Here is an 18,786-nt window from a genome sequence, read left to right as displayed (position 1 = left end):
GACTAAGCAGCTCCAGAGGAATAACTGCCTCAGTGCACTGGGGAAGGGTGTGACACTTCATTACGTGTGTGAAGAGACCTGCAACAGGTTAACATGGAACACAGGTCCTACTATGTACCCTCATGGACACACACATCCAACATGTGTTTTCTACCAGCTTTAGCTGTAATATGTCATAAATAAACTCAACAGATTGACGTATCAGCCTACTTAAATGAACATTGCCATACATGTGGCTGTATCTTTTTTATTTATTTAATGCTTAGATGACACAACAATTAAAGATCTTATACACAGACATTAACAGAACCTCAATGATCTTATATTAAAAAAAAGACTACATGTCAAAACAAAACATGTCAAAATCTGGTCCACCGTGTACAACACAATTGACTTGGTAGTGAAACCATTACATCACTTGGTAGTGAAACCATCCCATTCAGTGATATAAATTGATGCGAAATTGATTAAATTAACAGAATTTAAAATCAAAAACATTTCCATTTGTAACAGGCCAGGAGCTTTTCCTGACTACTTTCACTAGACAATATCTAAGGGACAACGTTTTTCTCAGAAATTAACATATGTGATGAAGTGGCCAAGGAGTTCCTCATCCCAGGAGCAGAGATTAAAGGGGAAAGGTCAGGGGTCATATGAGCAGACATTAAAGGTGAAGGATCATAGTTCAGCAGAAGTCCTTCCATAAACCAAACGGTGCATCTCAAAGGCCAAGTCCTCTCCTTCCCTGAGTTTAACTCCCATCTATCTATCCATTATCTTTACACCAGTGCAGATGAAGGGAAGGAGACAAGGAGAGGAAGATAGAATACATTTGAGACACGCCCAAGGACTTAATTTCCTTGTCTCCATTCTTTTAGTCTCTCAGTGAAGGGTTACCCAATACCTCTTTCTCTCCCTCCCTCCCTCTCTCTCTCTCTCTCTCTCTCCGTACCCCCCTGAGTGACATCAGATTCAGGATGGATGATTGGAGAGCAAGAGGAGAGGTGGAGGTTTCTCTCTCTCACTGTGTGTTTCTCTCACTCATCCCCAGCCGGTAGGTTCTCTTCCATCCTCTTGATGAACTTCATGCGGATCTCTGTGACATTGTCTCCTCTCAGAGTGTCCTGAGAAAACTTCACATCCACTGCCATCTGCACCTTATAGGAGGAAGAGAGAGGAGATATTAGAAAACTTCACATCCACTGCCATCTGCACCTTATAGGAGAGGAGATATTAGAAAACTTCACATCCACTGCCATCTGCACCTTGGGGAGAGAGAGGAGATATTAGAAAACTTCACATCCACTGCCATCTGCACCTTGGGGAGAGAGAGGAGATATTAAAAATGAAAGGGGAAATGGAGAACTATTCTCATGAGACATGAACATAACATAAATCACACAAATAAAATGTTCACACTACAATGCTCTGATATTTTAATTTCACATGGTCCTTTTCAGCACAGTTCTATGGTGAATACGTAACCAGACCAGCACAGTGCAGCTTTGTTAGGCTCGGCTTGTCTCAATAGTGTGAAAAAGCCTAAAGAAGCTCGCTCTATCTTTACCATCTCCAGAGCTCCTCGGAGCACCCCACACAGCAGGTTGGAGTACACACCATACACACACACACTCCCTTCTTATCATCTCCAAAGCTCCTCAGAGTACCCCACACAGAAGGTTGGAGTACACACAATACACACACACACCCCCTCCCTCCTTACCATCTCCAAAGCTCCTCGGTGCACCCCACACAGCAGGTTGGCGTACACACCACAGACACACACACACCCTCCCTCCTTCCTTCCTTACCATCTCCAAAGCTCCTCGGAGCACCCCACACAGCAGGTTGGAGTAGACCAAGGAACTGTGGTTGTCAGGCAGCTCTACAAAGTCCACTAGGGGGTTACTCTCCAGGATGAGGGAGAACTCGTCTCCCGCCGGGCTCCAGTTGGTCACACTGGGGGTGATGCCAAGGTACATCTTAAACGCCACCTGTTGGAATACACATACAATCACACGATGCTGTTAATGTTACAATGGTGTTACATGTACTGTATTCATAATGGAACAGAGACCATCACTCTCATACAAGATTAATCACTGAATGCCGACACTTAGACATTATCATGTTTTATATTGAGAGAGGGTTGAACAGGCCAGGGTGTGTAAAATCTTTCCTTACCAGGAACTCCCCCTTGTCAAGATAATCAGCGATCAAGTCACTAGTTGTTAGCCAATATCAAAGCTTGCTAGCAAGAGCTGCCCTGTTGTGCAGTCGCGTCGCTGAAATCTGAATTAACTGGGAACATTTTCAACTGGTCTCTAGCTCCGTCATCCAGGGACTGGTGTCCCAAAATAATCTTAAGGTTAAGTTCCTCGTTAGAACCTTTGTGGGAGCATCGTTACATCAAAACGATCGTTAGTAAAGTTGCACTTGAAAACAGTCTTTATTTACCGACTGCCTCAGACCACTCGTAGAACAGCTAAGTGCATTGTTAGATGCTTTTATTGCCCTTCCACACCACTTTATACACAGAAGATCTCTGCTAAACATAGAATCAAGCTGTTTATCTGTTTCTCTGTGACCGCCGATAACTTTGTAACGAAGTTGACTACAAATACAAAGTTGCCAATGTCTTTGATATTGAACAAGCGAAGGATAAAAAGATGATTCAAATGAAAACCGAGATGACTATAGGCTACATAATCATTAAAATAAGCCGCCTCAATATTTGCAGCTATAAGCTGTATCTCTCTACGAGCTGATCCGTGGTCAGTATTTTGGATCTTCGGCCATGGTAGGAACGATGCATTGTTAAAACCCTTCTAAGCCTAAGTTGCATTGCTATCGGGAAACCGGGCCCAGAGTGCTAAGTTGCTGAGTGTCTCCATGAACATGTCTGGTCACTGATAGCTAGGTTGCTGATTATCTCAGCTTACAGATCATCATCTAGACCAATATTCCATACTACTGCCTTCCATATAACTGAACCATAGGCCTACAATGCAAGATTACACCTGTAAAACAACTTAGCAGAACTGTTAGAACAGACAGAGTGCTCTGGTTCATTTCAACCACAAGATAGGAGAAGTGGTTTTGTGCTTAACAAAGTCTGCAGTGGTTTGGTATCGGGCCTGCTGTTCAACAGTTTACCAATGTAACGTACAGCAGACTACTGTCTGACCACATAGTCACAGGCACAAGCGTGTGTGTGTGTGTGTGTGTGTGTGTGGTGCCATCCCTTCAGTGTGAACTAATATATTTGGCCGAAGGGTTGTGTTTCACCCTAGGTGTTGGTTGACCGTGCGGCCCAGACTACCGTATAACAAAGACAAGAAGCAGTGGGGAACATGAGCTCACACACACACACGGGGCTGGGGCTAGTTGGCTTTGCGGTGAAATAGCTGGGATGCTTCCCTACCTGTGTGAGTGCAGAGAAATGAAAAGCAGTAGAGAGGAGCTATGAAAGCTCAGAAACTATGCAGACTACTGCAGGTTGGAGTACAAATTCCAGACGCCGACTCTCACTCTCTAACTCACAGTCAACCTCTTTCTCTCCCTCCCTCTTTTTACCAGCTCTCTCCCTCTCCCAGATCTCAATCTCTCTCGCTCTTCTTCCTTGTCCCCCTCTTTCTTTCTCTCCCTGTCCTTTCTCTCTTCATCTCACTCTTCCCCCTCTCCTCTCCTTTCTGGGAGCGTTCCAAGGACACGCTCTGATTGGCTCGGGGACGTCCCCACTACCTTAGCAATGACATCGGCCGTTTCTCGGAAATCCTGACACCTCCCAACGCTGGAGCGTGCCAAGAAGTCCTCGATGAGACGCACTCCGATATTGTATCCCCTGGAAAAAAAACAAAAGAGTGGGAAAAGAGTGAGTAAAGGAGAATGAGTGCTAAATGCTAGACAAATCAAAATGTATTTGTCACATACACATGTTTAGCAGATGTTATTGCGGGTGAAGCGAAATGTTTGTTTCTAGCTCCAACAGTGCAGTAATATATAGCAATTCAAACAACCTAAAGGTAAAATAATGGAATTAAGGAATATATAAATATTAGGATGAGCAATGTCAGAGTGGAATAAACTAAAATACAGTATATACACACACATGAGATGAGTAAAGCAAAAATATGTAAACATTATTAAAGTGACCACTTCAGAGCAGAAATTCCACATCTCCTGTAAAGATTTTAGACATGTACACTGGCTTAGTCAGACCTCAACACAGAGCTGAAAGAAAGGGGGGGGGGGGGGGGGGAATATAGAGAGCAATAGAGAAGCATCTGGACCCTAAAGGAGTCAGATGAGATCATCACCCGAATTAACCATATTTGGGGCAGACCATGCTACAGTAGGTATATTAGTTAAGCCAAGAGCAGAATACCTTCACAGGCCATATCACACAAGCCCCATCTCTCAGCCTCTCAGACTTAAAAGATTACTTTGCCATTTTTTTACTTTGGAAAAGTTAACTACACCTTCAAGGTTTCTAAGCCAGCATAGACCTTTACTTGACAGCACCAAATTATTCACAATGGGTACACCACCCTTTCCCCCTTTCAAATTCTGTTCCTCAAAAGAGAAGGGGATGGAGCCAGTGAATTCCAGGAGACGTTTAGAAAGCGAAGAAGACTCCTAACATGGATGTGTGAAAGGTGATTACTGCCCTGGTTACGGACCACCTGTTACATCTCACACACACATTAAATCACTAGTCTACTGGTGACAAGTTTTAGAGGGATGGAGAATTTGCCAGTGTGGTGTAGGTTGATGGGAAACAGAGGCCGAAAGCAGTAGCACCACTTTGTCCATTTGCAGCGTAAAGGATAAACTGAAAATGAAACACAGAGGAGTGGCAGAATTTACAGGTTAAGAGCAAAACAGTGCACATCTCACACACACACACACACCTCAATTATTCTCCTTGTTTCCTTTCCTTGATCACGTATAAGTGAGAGGACTAAGCAGAAAGTTTATTGAGGAGACTCACATCTTATCCAGCTGTTTGTTGACCTCCTCGTCGTTCTCATAGTCCTTACACAGCTGGGTTACCAGGGCCCCGTATGTCAGTGTGAACAGCTCTGCGTTCTACAAGAGAGGAAGAGAGACAGGAAAAGAAAGGGAGAAATAAAAACCTAACTGTCAGCACCCCCTGGTGTAACAACCTCAAAACAACAGACATATTTTATTGATTCAAAGACAGTGAATCATTTATTGTATTGCAGATGCAGCACTTCCATAAATTAATCCAGCCTGACTAAATTATGTAGACTTGGTTCAGGTACCTACCATAAAGACAAGTACCAATATCATACGGCATATTATGACTTGCCAATTGCCATCCATGCCAGGGTAATAGTTAATATGCTTAGCAAATGCAAAAGGTAGTTACGCCTGAATAGTCTTTTTTTTAACACTTACTGTCATTTTGGTAGTTAGCTAACTTGCAGTGACTGAGCGTGTCTGCCATCTCACTAGCTAGCTAATGAAATACTAGCTAACTAGTTAGCAGGGTAGCTTCCTGTATTTGTCATTCGTTGATTTCTCACTTAATATCTAAATTGCACTACAGCTAAGCTAATATGTCCTTAATACCTTATCAAAACACGCATTATCAGATCAACATAATAAACCGTTTTTTGGAGGTTAATAAAAGGCAGCTTGTCGTCTAAATTAGCCACCAAGCGTTAGCTTGTTTACTAACTACCTAGCATTAATTGAGTAGCCGAATGCTAAGCAGAACGCGACTCCTTACCATCTTTTTGCTGTCTGTGGTTCGGTTGGATTGCCTTGACATAGTGTATTGGGTTACAGGCTTGTAAAGATGACTGGGTATTTATCCTTTATTTATTTGTTTCTTTGAAAGCGTCCCCGTGATCTATTTTCTGTATCAGCTGTCAAACACCCAACTTCCTGAACACAAATTGGAACCGGAAGCAGTGTAGGATTATGGGAAATAGCAGCACCATTATCATCATCTGGAATACATTTTCTAACTCTGGTGAAAAAATAAGTAGCTAGCAAAACACAAAGAAATCTCGACGTTCATACCTCTCAAAATGTCTAAACTGGCATTGTTCAATGTGTATATTACCGAACGGCTAACAGCGGTGGCTGTGGAGATAGCCGGGGTGGTAGAGAGAACAATAACAGAATACCAGGAAGAAATCTCTCGTTCAAAGGAGGAGAACGAACGTCTTCGACGTCTGCTGGATTTCAAACTGCATAGAACAGGTTTGTTTCGATTTACATCAAACGAATCGGGTAGTTAGTTACTGATGTAAAGACCCACTGCTTACTCAGTTGTACTTGAATTCGCTAACTTCAATCAGCAGTATTTGGGGATTTATCCAACTGTAAACAAAACAAATGTTATTGCATGAGTTTCAAAGGACTATGGATAGGCCCAGTAATGTAGTAAACGAGTCGAGTCCCAAGACCTTATCAACCAAGTCCAGGGCCTTTAATTATCGAGTCCCTTCCCAGTGAGCAAAATGATGTTGGAAATGCTTATTTTATACGTATTTTCCATACATCGAAATAGGTAAACATTTTGTTATGAATTACAGTTGAAAATATGTATTTTCCGGATGTTGAAAACACTTATTTTCCTGGAGAAAGACTTAATTTACGGACGTTGAAAATGCGTAATTTACGGACGTTGAAAATACATATTTTACAGACGTTGAAAATATGTATCTTACAGATGTTGAAAATACTTGTTTTTTTGATAATTGTTTCTATAGCCACATTTTAAATGTACATGCATTCACTTATATCCACTTCATTTTTTTCTAACGCTTTTAAAACACTGAAGCCAAACATGGAAACTATTTATACAACTTCATCTGTGCTAGCGCATAATCATAATTAGTATGCGCGCCGCTAGAAATATCTGCATTAGCATGTTTCTGTAAGCTGATACATCATGACAAAATACATAATATTACTGTCCTGCTAATGTGCTGGACCTTGTAGACTAAACTGCCTAGAAAAACCCCATAACTTATCCAAATGGTTGCCCAATCAGGCAGGCAAGATTAAATCAAAGTTTATTTGTCACTTGCGCCGAATACAACAGGTGTAGACTTTACAGTGAAATGCTTACTCACAGGCTCTAACCAATAGTGCAAAAAAAGGTATTAGGTGAACAATGGGTAAGTAAAGAAATAAAAAGACAGTCTATATACAGTAGCGAGGCTATAAAAGGAGCAAGGCTACATGCAGACACTGGTTAGTCAGGCTGATTGAGGTAGTATGTACATGTAGATATGGTTAAAGTGACTATACATATATGATGAACAGAGAGTAGCAGCAGCGTAAAAGTGGGGTTGGGGGGCACACAATGCAAATAGTCCGGGTAGCCATTTGATTACCTGTTCAGGAGTCTTATGGCTTTGGGGTAAAAACTGTTGAGGAGCCTTTTTGTCCTAGACTTGGCACTCCGGTACCGCTTGCCATGCGGTAGTAGAGAGAACAGTCTATGACTGGGGTGGCTGGGGTCTTTGACAATTTTTAGGGCCTTCCTCTGACACTGCCTTGTGTAGAGGTCCTGGATGGCAGGCAGCTTAGCCCCAGTGATGTACTGGGCTGTACGCACTACCCTCTGTAGTGCCTTGCGGTCAGAGGCAGAGCAATTGCCGTACCAGGCAGTGATGCAACCAGTCAGGATGCTCTCAATGTTGCAGCTGTAGAAACTTTTGAGGATCTCAGGACCCATGCCAAATCTTTTAGTTTCCTGAGGGGGAATAGGTTTTGTCGTGCCCTCTTCACTACTGTCTTGGTGTGCTTGGACCATGTTAGTTTGTTGGTGATGTGGACACCAAGGAACTTGAAGCTCTCAACCTGCAGCCCTGTCGATGAGAATGAGGGCGTGCTTGATCCTCCTTTTCCTGTAGTCCACAATCATCTCCTTTGTCTTGATCACGTTGAGGGAGAGGTTGTTGTCCTTGCACCAGGTCTGACCTCCCTATAGGCTGTCTCGTCGTTGTTGGTGATCAGGACTACCACTGTTGTGTCATCTGCAAACTTAATGATGGTGTTGGAGTTGTGCCTGGCCGTGCAGTCATGAGTGAACAGGGAGTACAGGAGGGGACTGAGCATGCATCCCTGAGGGGCCCCTGTGTTGACGATCAGCGTGGCGGATGTGTTGTTACCTACCCTTACCACCTGTGGGCGGCCCGTCAGGAAGTTCAGGATCCAGTTGCAGAGGGAGGTGTTTAGTCCCAGGGTCCTTAGCTTAGTGATGAGCTTTGAGGGCACTATGGTGTTGAACGCTGAGCTGTAGTCAATGAATAGCATTCTCACATAGGTGTTCCTTTTGTCCAGGTGTGAAAGGGCAGTGTGCTGTACAATAGAGATTGCATCATCTGTGGATCTGTTGGTGCGGTATGCAAATTGGAGTGGGTCTAGAGTTTCTGGGATAATGGTGTTGATGTGAGCCATGACCAGCCTTTCAAACCATTACATGGCTACAGACGTGAGTGCTACGGGTCAGTAGTCAGGCAGGTAGCCTAGTGGTTAGAGTGTTGGTCCAGTAACTAAAAGGTTGCTAAATCTTATCCCCGAGCTGACATGGTAAGAATCTGACGTTCTACCCCTGAACAAGGCAGTTAACCCACTGTTCTTAGGCCGTCATTGTAAATAAGAATTTGTTCTTAACTGACTTGCCTAGTTAAATAAAATAATAAATAGTCATTTAGGCAGGTTACCTTAGCAGGATTTTTTATAAGCGTCCCGCTCCTTGAAAGCGGCAGCTCTACCCTTTAGCTCAGTGCGAATGTTGCCTGTAATCCATGACTTCTGGTTGGGGTATGTACATACAGTCTCTGTGGGGACGACGTCATCGATTCACTTATTGATGTAGCCAGTGACTCCTCAATGCCATCGGAGGAATCCCGGAACATATTGCAGTCTGTGCTAGCAAAACAGTCCTGTAGTGTAGCATCCTCGTCATCTAACCACTTTCGTATTGAGCGAGTCACTGGTGCTTCCTGCTTTAATTTCCGCTTGTAGGCAGGAATCAGGAGGATAGAATTCTGGTCAGATTTGCCAAATGGAGGGCGAGGGAGAGCTTTGTACTCGTCTCTGTGTGTGGAGTAATGGTGGTCCAGAGGTTGTTTTTTTTTCCCTCTGGTTGCACATTTAATATGCTGATAGAAATTAGGTAAAACTGATTTAAGTTTCCCTGCATTAAAGTCCCCGGCCACTAGGAGCACCGCCTCTGGATGAGCGTTTTCCTGTTTGCTTATGGCCTTATACAGCTCATTGAGTGTGGTTTTAGTGCCAGCATCGGTCTGTTGTGGTATGTAGTAGAGGTCGACCGATTAATCGGAATGTCCGATTTAATTAGGGCCGATTTCCATGCTGTCATAACAATCGGTAATCGGCATTTTTGGACACCGATTGTGGCCGATTACATTGCACTCTACGAGGAGACTGCATGGCAGGCTGACTACCTGTTACGCGAGTGCAGCAAGCCAAGGTAAGTTGCTAGCTAGCATTAAACTTATCTTATAAAAACAATCAATCTTAACATAATCACTAGTTAACTACACATGGTTGATAATATTACTAGTTTATCTAGCTTGTCCTGCGTTGCATATAATCGATGCGGTGCCTGTTAATTTCTCATCGAATCACAGCCTACTTCACCAAACTGGTGGTGATTTAACAAGCGCATTCGCGAAAAAAGAACTGTCGTTGCACCAATGTGTACCTAACCATAAACATCAATGCCTTTCTTTAAAATCAATACACAAGTATATATTTTTAAACCTGCATAGTTAGTTAATATTGCCTGCTAACATTAATTTATTTTAACTAGGGAAATTGTGTCACTTCTCTTGCGTTCCGTACAAGCAGTGTCAGGGTATATGCAGCAGTTTGGGCCGCCTGGCTCGTTGCGAACTGTGTGAAGACCATTTCTTCCTAACAAAGACCGTAATTCATTTGCCAGAATTGTACATAATTATGACATAACATTGAAGGTTGTGCAGTGTAACAGCAATATTTAGACTTAGGGATGCCACCCGTTAGACAAAATACGTAACGGTTCCGTATTTCACTGAAAGAATAAACGTTTTGTTTTCGAAATGATAGTTTTCGGATTTGACCATATTAATGACCTAAGGCTCATATTTCTGTGTGTTATTATATTATAATTAAGTCTATGATTTGATAGACAGTCTGACTGAGCGGTGGTAGGCAGCAGCAGGCTCGTAAGCATTCATTCAAACAGCACTTTCGTGCATTTACCAGCAGCTCTTCGCTGTGCTTCAAGCATTGAGCTGTTTATGACTTGAAGCCTATCAACTCCCGAGATTAGGCTAGTGTAACCGATGTGAAATGGCTAGCTAGTTAGCGGGGTGCGCGCTAATAGCGTTTCAATCGGTGACGTCACTCGCTCTGAGACCTTGAAGTAGTTGTTCCCCTTGCTCTGCAAGGGCCGCGGCTTTTGTGGAGCCATGGGTAACGATGCTTCGAGGGTGGCTGTTGTCTGTGTCCCTAGTTCGAGCCCAGGTAGGGGCGAGGAGAGGGACGGAAGCTATACTGTTACACTGGCAATACTGAAGTGCCTATAAGAACATCCAATAGTCAAAGGTATATCAAATACAAATGGTATAGAGAGAAATAGTCCTATAATTCCTATAATAACTACAATCTAAAACTTCTTACCTGGGAATATTGAAGACTCATGTTAAAAGGAACCACCAGCTTTCATATGTTCTCATGTTCTGAGCAAGGAACTTAAACGTTAGCTTTTTTTACATGGCACATATTGCACTTTTACTTTCTTCTCCAACACTTTGTTTTTGCATTATTTAAACCAAATTGAACATGTTTCATTATTTATTTGAGGCTAAATTTATTTTATTGATGTATTATATTAAGTAAAAATTAGTGTTCATTCAGTATTGTTGTAATTGTCATTATTACAAATAAATGAATAAATAAATAGGCTGATTAATCGGCATCTGCTTTTTTGGTCCTCCAATAATCGGTATCGACGTTGAAAAATCATAATCGGTCGACCTCTAGTATGTAGACAGCTAATATGCATAGCCCCCCCGTGTCTTACCAGAGGCTGCTGTTCTATCCTGCTGATAGTGTATAACACGCCAGCTGTATGTTATTCATGTTGTCGTTCAGCCACGACTCGGTGAAACATAGGATATTACAGTTTTTAATGTCCTGTTGGTAGGATATACGTGCTTTCAGTTCGTCCCATTTTTTTCCCAGTGATTGAACATTAGCTAGCAGTACGGAGGGAAAAGGCAGATTAGCTATCTCTTTCCTCGAAATATCAGTTTCTCAAGCGAATGACAGGGATGTGTGCCTGTTCGGGTGTTTGGAGTATATCCTTCCCGTCCGACTCATTAAAAAAAAAACTCTTCGTCCAATTTGAGGTGAGTAATTGCTGTTCTGATGTCCAGAAGCTCTTTTCGGTCATAAGAGACGGTAGCAGCAACATTGTGTACAAAATAACTTACGAACAACGTGAAAAAACAAACAAAATAGCATGGTTTGTTAAGAGCCAGTAAAACAGCAGGCATCCCCTCCGGCACCATCAGAACGGCCTACACCATATGAGTGGCCTGCTAATGTACCTTTCTGGACCTTCTAAACTGTTGAGAATAGACCAGTGGAGGCTTCTGAGTGGAGGAAGGCTCATAATAATGGCTGGAATGGAGTCCATGGAATGGTATCAAACATATGGTGGTTGATACCATTCCATTGACTCCATTCCAGCCATTACTATGAACCGTCCTCCCCTCAGCAGCCTCCACTGGAATAGACCCACACTGCTCCAAATGGTTGCATAATCAGGCCTAGGCTGTTGGCCTATGCAGTTATTTCAGCATGAAACAAAACACTAGGTTTGAGTGAGCAGTTATTCAAATTAGCCTACATTATTATTATATATATTTTTTTTACATTTGAGTCATTTCACAGATGCTCTTATCCAGAGCGACTTACGGTAGGTAGGTAGGTAGGTAGTGAGTGCATACATTTTCATACTTTATGGTACATCATTGAAGTTTACATCCTATGGACAATAATGACTAATTTGATAACAATAATAAATTCTTCATTGCACTGTTGTTGTAGCCCAGGTATAATAATTTCCTTTTCTAAAAAGCTAGGCCTAATCAATAGTGGAGCTTTGCATGCCTGGGGACCACAGAGCGCAACCTGGGGGAACGGACTACAGATCTGCCATTTCAAAATCTGTTCATTTATTTTTCTTGCACTTAGTCAGGTAAATATTTGGCCTAGCTATTATTTAGCTAATAAATACCTAATATCTAGCTAATATTTAGCTTCATACTACACATCACAAGTCTCTCTCTTCCAGCTGTTCCCATGCGCAACAGACTATAGGCTACACATGCCTCTCCGCAAAAGGCCATTCCTCTTCTGGTGAAATCCCAGGAAAAGCTATAGGCTACAAAAGCAACAGGACATTTATTTAGAGACTTTTTAATACTAGGTCTAATAGCCTATTCGGGGAAAGAAGCATGCTTGCTTTTGTTAATTGCTGGAAATATGACAAATAGTTGCACAGGACATACAGAGATAAGCACAGTGAAAAATAAGACCCACAGGAATTGACAACCATGATCAAAATGGAAATCCCTTGCAAACCACAATGGCATGCTGTAAAAGATGCACAGGCTAAACGGCATTTGTTGTTGAATTGCTACATTTAAATACAAGTAACTATATTATTTTCATTAGGCCTACATTAACATTGAAGTATTATTTTCAGTTGTTACTATGACAAGGAACACACCCTGAAATCACAGAATGGTCTGAACAGGTATTTGTGCGATAGAGACCTCATGAATGGTCTTGTTACCACCTTATTAATAGTAAATGTGCAGTAGGGTGCCTTGATCAGTTGATTGACAGGTGTAGTGTGGCTGCTCACCAGCGTTTTATAGTTATGTAGCCTATAGTTAGTTTATCGTTATAGTTATTGGCTTGGTGGATGGCCCGGGCCTTAACTCTGACACAACACAACTTACATTATTATCACAACAGAACTAGCCTACTGGTAAGTCTAGCTAACGTTAGCGAACTTGAATGAAGTAAAATTATACTTATATTTGTTTACTTGGCTTTAATACTCTGTAAATTAACTCTTTTTCACATAATTTACCCTGGCAAGTTTAGGGAAGTAAAGCGGAAGTCGAATCCATCACTTCCTTTGTTTGGCTGTTCCCATAGCAATATTAGAAAATGAGGTGTATACATGTCAATGAAGAAAGCATTATTTCACATTCAACATTGTTTTTTAAAATTCCACTTAAAATAGCAAAACTGACCAAACTGAAGACTGCAGTATGGCCGCTATGATGTTCAAAGGAATCCAACCTACAGAATAAACCAACAGACCACTTCAACTACAATAACATTCTTAGTAACAGTTAAATAAAAAAAAATCTTGCTATGACTGTGATATGTTGTTTATCTACCTTAGTTTAATGCACTGACTAAGTCGCTCTGGATAAGAGCGTCTGCTGAATGACCAAAATGTTTTTAAAAAACGAAGAAAACTGGGTATTATTCTAATGAGCTCCACCCTAAACAAGTACACATTTGGTCGGTCCGGATCAGACCAAAGCCTAGACGTCTATGATTCATTCAGATGCGTTTCACACGTTTCAGCAGCACAGTTCAGTACAGCCCAGTAGAGTACAGTAAAGTAGAGTTTAATTCAGTAGAGTACATTGTACTATACTCTACTTTACTGTACTCTGTGCTCTACTGTATTGTACTCTGTTGTACTGTGCTGTCAACTTGTGAAACACAGATGTCTATGATTGGTTCAGATTTAGACGGACTGGTGCGTGGACATTGAACTGTCTTTTACTGTCTTGCACATTGGTAAGGCTAGCAGCAAATAAAGTAGCTATTTGACATTTGCTGTTGTAGCTAGCATGTTGAATAATGCAAGGGAGAGAGAATTTCTGACAACAAAGTCACTACTGTTCAAGTCCGAATTGAGTCATGAAAATCGTGTTCTGGACTTGAGTACTACAACACTGGATAGGCCTATGTTATTTAAATAAAAATTGTTCAAATATGTATTGATCAGGCCTCCTGAGTGGCACAGCGGTCTAAGGCACTGCATTGCAGTGCTTGAGGCATAACTACAGAACCGGGTTCGATCCCCTGCTGTGTCGCAGCCGGCCACAACCAGGAGACCCATGAGGCGATTGGCCCTGCATCGTCCGGCCGGGATGTCTTTGTCCCATCGCGCAGTAGCGACTCTTGTGGCGTCGCCGGGCACATGCAGTGTGTCAAGAAGCTGTACGGCTTGGCAGTGTCGTGTTTCGGAGGAAGCATGGCTCTTGACCTTCGCCTCTCCTGAATCCGTACGGGAGTTGCAGCGATGGGACAAGACTGTAGCTACCAATTTGGATATCACGAAATTGGGGAGAAAAGTGGTAAAAAGTAAATAAATAAAATACTAATGTGTATTGATCACATATTTATCCCTTTCCCCACTTTTTTTTCTAGACCCCCAGCAGCTCACGCTCCCAGTCTCTGAAGAGGAGAAACCCCCTGAGCGGCAGCACGGTGAGCAGAAGTGGGGCCCCAATCTGGGGCAGAAGGACCCAGAATCCACACAGATTAAAGATGAACAAGAGGAAATCGGTACAAATCAGGAGGAAGAGCAGCTTGAAACTGATACCAACGACTCCATATTCACTGTCTTTGAGGAAAGAGACAGTAACCCACCTTATCCGCCCTATCAAATGGATTTCTCAAGCCACACTTTCGAAAGCAAAGAGGATGATGTGTTATGCATCCTCATTCCTAAAGAGATCAAAACTGAGCCTGATGGAGAGGACTACACAGTATCGGAAGCAACCAGTGCCTCTCAGTCCCTATCAGAAGGATATCTAGGCTGTTCTGCAGCTCAGAGTGAAAACAGCGGAAGTGACAACGAGGTTGAGAGTGGGGGACAACCGTCAGGGTCAAAGCCACTGGAATCATCCAGAAAATGGGCAAAGAAAGAACTAAGCTTCCATACCGTTGCTGGAGGCAGGGCAATCACAAATACTTCTCCTTATTGTTGCAAATTGTGTGGAAGTACATTTGTGTACATTGGTCCTTTAGTTAACCATGTGAAAAATGTACACACAAAGCATACGAAAATGTGCGGTGTGTGTGAAGAAGTCTTTGAGTCCATGGCAAGTCTGACAGATCACCTGCAAACCCACATAAAAGCAACACGTACTTGTAATGTTTGTGGCAAATGCTTCCCTAGTGATGCTAATCTGAGAACCCACATGGTGTCTCACACAGGGGAGAAACAGTATCAATGCAAAGAATGTGGGAAATGCTTCAAAACTAAGGGATATATGAAATTGCATATGAGACTGCACACTGGGGAGAAACCATTTCAGTGCAAAGAATGTGGAGAAAGTTTCACTTGTAATGGATACTTGAAAGCACATATGAAGTTCCACACAGGGGAGAAATCATATCGGTGTAAGGACTGTGGGCAAGACTTTGACCAGAAGACACAACTGGAAACGCATATGTGGACTCACAGAGGTGAGAAACCACATGGTTGCAAGCAGTGTCCCAAAAGCTTCAAGCGTAAGGAAGAACTGACCAGACACACAGCGGTTCACACAGGAGAGAGACCTTTCAAGTGCACTGTATGTGGACATTGCTTTGCCACCCCAGGCAACCTGACACAACACCTGACCACTCACTCTGGAGAGAAACCGTATCGGTGCAAATTCTGTGGCAGATGCTTTAGAAATAATCCACTACTTAAAAGTCACCTGAGGAATCGTCACAAATTTCATGAAAGTGCCTGATTCTCAGAAGATTACTTAAAGGACAAGTTAACTTTTTTACAACCAAATCTCTATTTTTGATGTAAATAGCATGTTCTTGAAGAGTACAGACACCTTTTTGTGATTTTGCATGTTTTTGAGAAACTTAACACAAACGGCAAATCACTTCCTCATCCTCGTGTAGTATGCAGTCCCTAAAAAAGCAGGAACAAAGGCTCCAAAAACACCCAAACGTGTACTTTTAGTTCATTTCGAACTTTATCCACAATGTTATATAACCTTGCGCAAGTCATTTCCCTCATCCAGCTGTTCCATTTTCTGTGTAGCCTGCTGCTACATAACTGCCAAAATAAAGGAAAAACCAACATAAAGCATCTTAATATGGCATTGGCCCACCACGAGCCACCAGAACAGCTTCTATGCTCCTTGGCATAGATTCTACAAGTGTCTGGAACTTCCTGTGTGGAAGCACCCCATGCTTTCAATATCAAATCAAATTTTACTGGTCACATACACATTTAGCAGATGTTATTGCGGGTGTAGCAAAATGATTGTGCTCCTAGCTCCAACAGTGCAGTAATATCTAAAAATGATTCACAACAATACATACGTCTAAAAGTTAAATCGTGGAATTTAAAAATACATAAATATTAGCTCAAGCAATGTCGGAATGGCATTGACTAAAATAGAATAGAATACAGTATACATATGAGAGAGTAAAGCAGTATGTAAACATTATTTAAATGACAAGTGTTCCATTATTGAAGGGGCCAGTGATTCCAAGTCTGTAGATAGAGGCTGCTGCTCTAAGGTGAAGGCTTGCGTAACCGGGTGGGAGCCGGCTAGTGATGGACTGAAGAATGGCTTATATCGGTCCCAGCTTTGATGCACCTGTACTGACCTCGCCTTCTGGATGATAGCGAGGTGAACAGGCCGTGGCTCAGGTGGTTGACGTCTTTGAAGATCTTTTTGGCCTTCCTGTGACATTGGGTGCTGTAGGTGTCCTGGAGGGCAGGTAGTTTGCCCCCGGTGATGCGTTGGGCAGAGCACACCACCCTCTGGTGAGCCCTGCGGTTGTGGGCGGTGCAGTTGCCTTACCAGGCGTTGATACAGCCCGACGGGATGCTCTCAATTGTGCATCTGTAAAAGTTTGTGAGGGTTTTAGGTGCCAAGCCAAATTTCTTCAGGCTCCTGAGGTTGAAGAAGCGCTGTTGCGCCTTCACCACACTGTCTTTGTGGGTGGACCATTTCAGAACATCAGTGATGTGTACGCCGAGGAACTTGAAGCTTTCCACCTTCTCCATTGCGGTCCCGTCGATGTGGATAGGGGCGTGCTCCGTCTGCTGTTTCCTGAAGTCCACAATCAGCTCCTTTGTTTTGTTGACGTCGAGTGAGAGGTTATTTTCCTGGCACCACTCTCCCAGGGCCCTCACCTCCTCCCTATATACTTTGTATCTCTTGTTTACTCAAGACTTTCCTTTATTTTGGCAGTTACATGTAGAATGGACAGAGGTATTGCTGGAGTCACAACAAAATGTTGTGGATAAAGTTCTGAATGTCATGATATCTAAAGACCTGCATCACTATACTGAGAGCATTGCCATTAATAAAATGACATATTTGGGGGGTTTTGGAGCCTTTGTTCATGTTTTTTCATGGCCCCCATACTACACAACGGGGAAGTGATTTGCTGTTTAGTGTAAGTTTCTCAAACATGTGAAATCACAAAAAAGGTGCCTGGACCCTTCTATAACATGCCATTAACATCAAAAATAGAGATTTGGTTCTAAAAAAGAGAACTGCTCCTTTACGTTTAAAATAGACAATGTCTTTTGGTTGGTGGTGCTTTAGAACATACTGTACAATAGAATCTTTAAAACAATGTAGTAGATGCTCTCTGTCAGGCTATGCCTTCAGTCAGAGTTGTGAATACTAATCTGCTTTTTACTATTAAATAAAGGCCTTCTATATATATTCCCATGAGAGCACACTATTTTCATTTTTGTGAAGGATAACACATTTTTTACTTACAAAACTGTCCCTGTACATTCTCTATATTAAAAAAAGGGGTTCAGGGGGATGTAAATGTTTTCATATTATATGGGTGCTACAGAGTACAATGAAACTTTTATTGAGATATGATGTACGGTTATTTTTTTTACAGTCCATTAGATAGGAGTATGCACAGACACAAAAACATTTTGAAGGTAGACTCAGTGAAATGTTGCCATGAGCAGCACTGCAGATATTGGGGTGAGTGAGATGCACAACTTCACTTTCACACAGTATGTGCACGGGACCAAAACAGAGGAGAAGTTGCGCTTAAACGCTATTGTTGAGGAAATTGACCTACTATGCTGCTGTTTACTTTCAGCATCTACATCAGGAATGGGCAACTCCAGTCCTCGGGAGCCTGACTAGTGTCACACTTTTGTCCCAGCTAACACATCTGACTCCAATAATCAACTAATCATGGTCTTCAGCTTAGAATACAATTAGTTTAATCAGCTGTGTTTGCTAGGGATGGAGGAAAGTGTGACACCACTCCGGCATCCAATGACTGGAGTTGCCCATCTCTGATCTATGGTGTCTTCTTCTTCTGAGGTTTAACAGCGGTTAGCATCCAATTTGTTGCATTACCGCCACCTACTAGACTGGAGTACAACTACCTTATACTTTACTTGAAAAGAAAAATGTACTAAATAAATACCCTACCATCTAACACTATACTCACTAATTTCAAAATTATATGAAATAAAATTGACACCCTCCTACTGCTAATTAAATGTATTTACTCCTACATCATGCCATCACCCTGAAAGGATGGGACATCGCCACTTAACACATCCTGTAAGTCAAATACCTCTGTATCTGCCACCACAACCTCAATTTTCGGAGACTTCCGCTCCGTCCCTGCAGTACAATTGATAACCATTGCTTTAAATGCTAAAAATCCAAT

At 42.3% G+C, this 18,786-nt stretch overlaps 1 protein-coding gene and 1 non-coding gene across 4 annotated transcripts; one reads left to right on the top strand and one right to left on the bottom strand.

The window, feature by feature from the left end:
• Positions 1-231: 231 nt before the first annotated feature.
• Positions 232-5,977, bottom strand: tppc3 (Trafficking protein particle complex subunit 3). Of its 3 annotated transcripts, NM_001141439.1 has the most exon segments (6): positions 235-915; positions 1,020-1,157; positions 1,812-1,994; positions 3,745-3,844; positions 4,994-5,091; positions 5,759-5,924. In NM_001141439.1, coding segments are annotated over 5 exon segments (543 nt in total). In that variant the 5' UTR covers positions 5,801-5,924; the 3' UTR covers positions 235-915; positions 1,020-1,037.
• LOC106588825 (uncharacterized) lies at positions 5,953-17,805 on the top strand. Its single transcript, XR_014382936.1, has 2 exons — positions 5,953-6,237; positions 14,533-17,805. It is a non-coding gene; the product is annotated as an uncharacterized LOC106588825 (transcript).
• Positions 17,806-18,786: the final 981 nt, after the last annotated feature.

The sequence above is a fragment of the Salmo salar genome, chromosome 27, assembly GCF_965601325.2.
Source record: "Salmo salar chromosome 27, fSalSal1, whole genome shotgun sequence".
Lineage (NCBI taxonomy): Eukaryota > Metazoa > Chordata > Actinopteri > Salmoniformes > Salmonidae > Salmo > Salmo salar.
The sequence above is the reverse complement of the archived record's forward strand: the minus strand, read 5'-3'. Positions and strand labels throughout refer to the sequence as shown.

Bases quoted from the DNA above. Each gene is read 5' to 3' on its own strand.
- tppc3 (XM_014178211.3), bottom strand. From the start codon at position 5,800: ATGTCAAGGCAATCCAACCGAACCACAGACAGCAAAAAGATG. The intron at 1,995-3,744 runs GTAGTGGGGACG...GTATTCCAACAG, and splicing joins CGGCCGATGTCATTGCTAAG to GTGGCGTTTAAGATGTACCT. The intron at 1,158-1,811 runs GTAAGGAAGGAA...TCCTCCTATAAG, and splicing joins TCCGAGGAGCTTTGGAGATG to GTGCAGATGGCAGTGGATGT.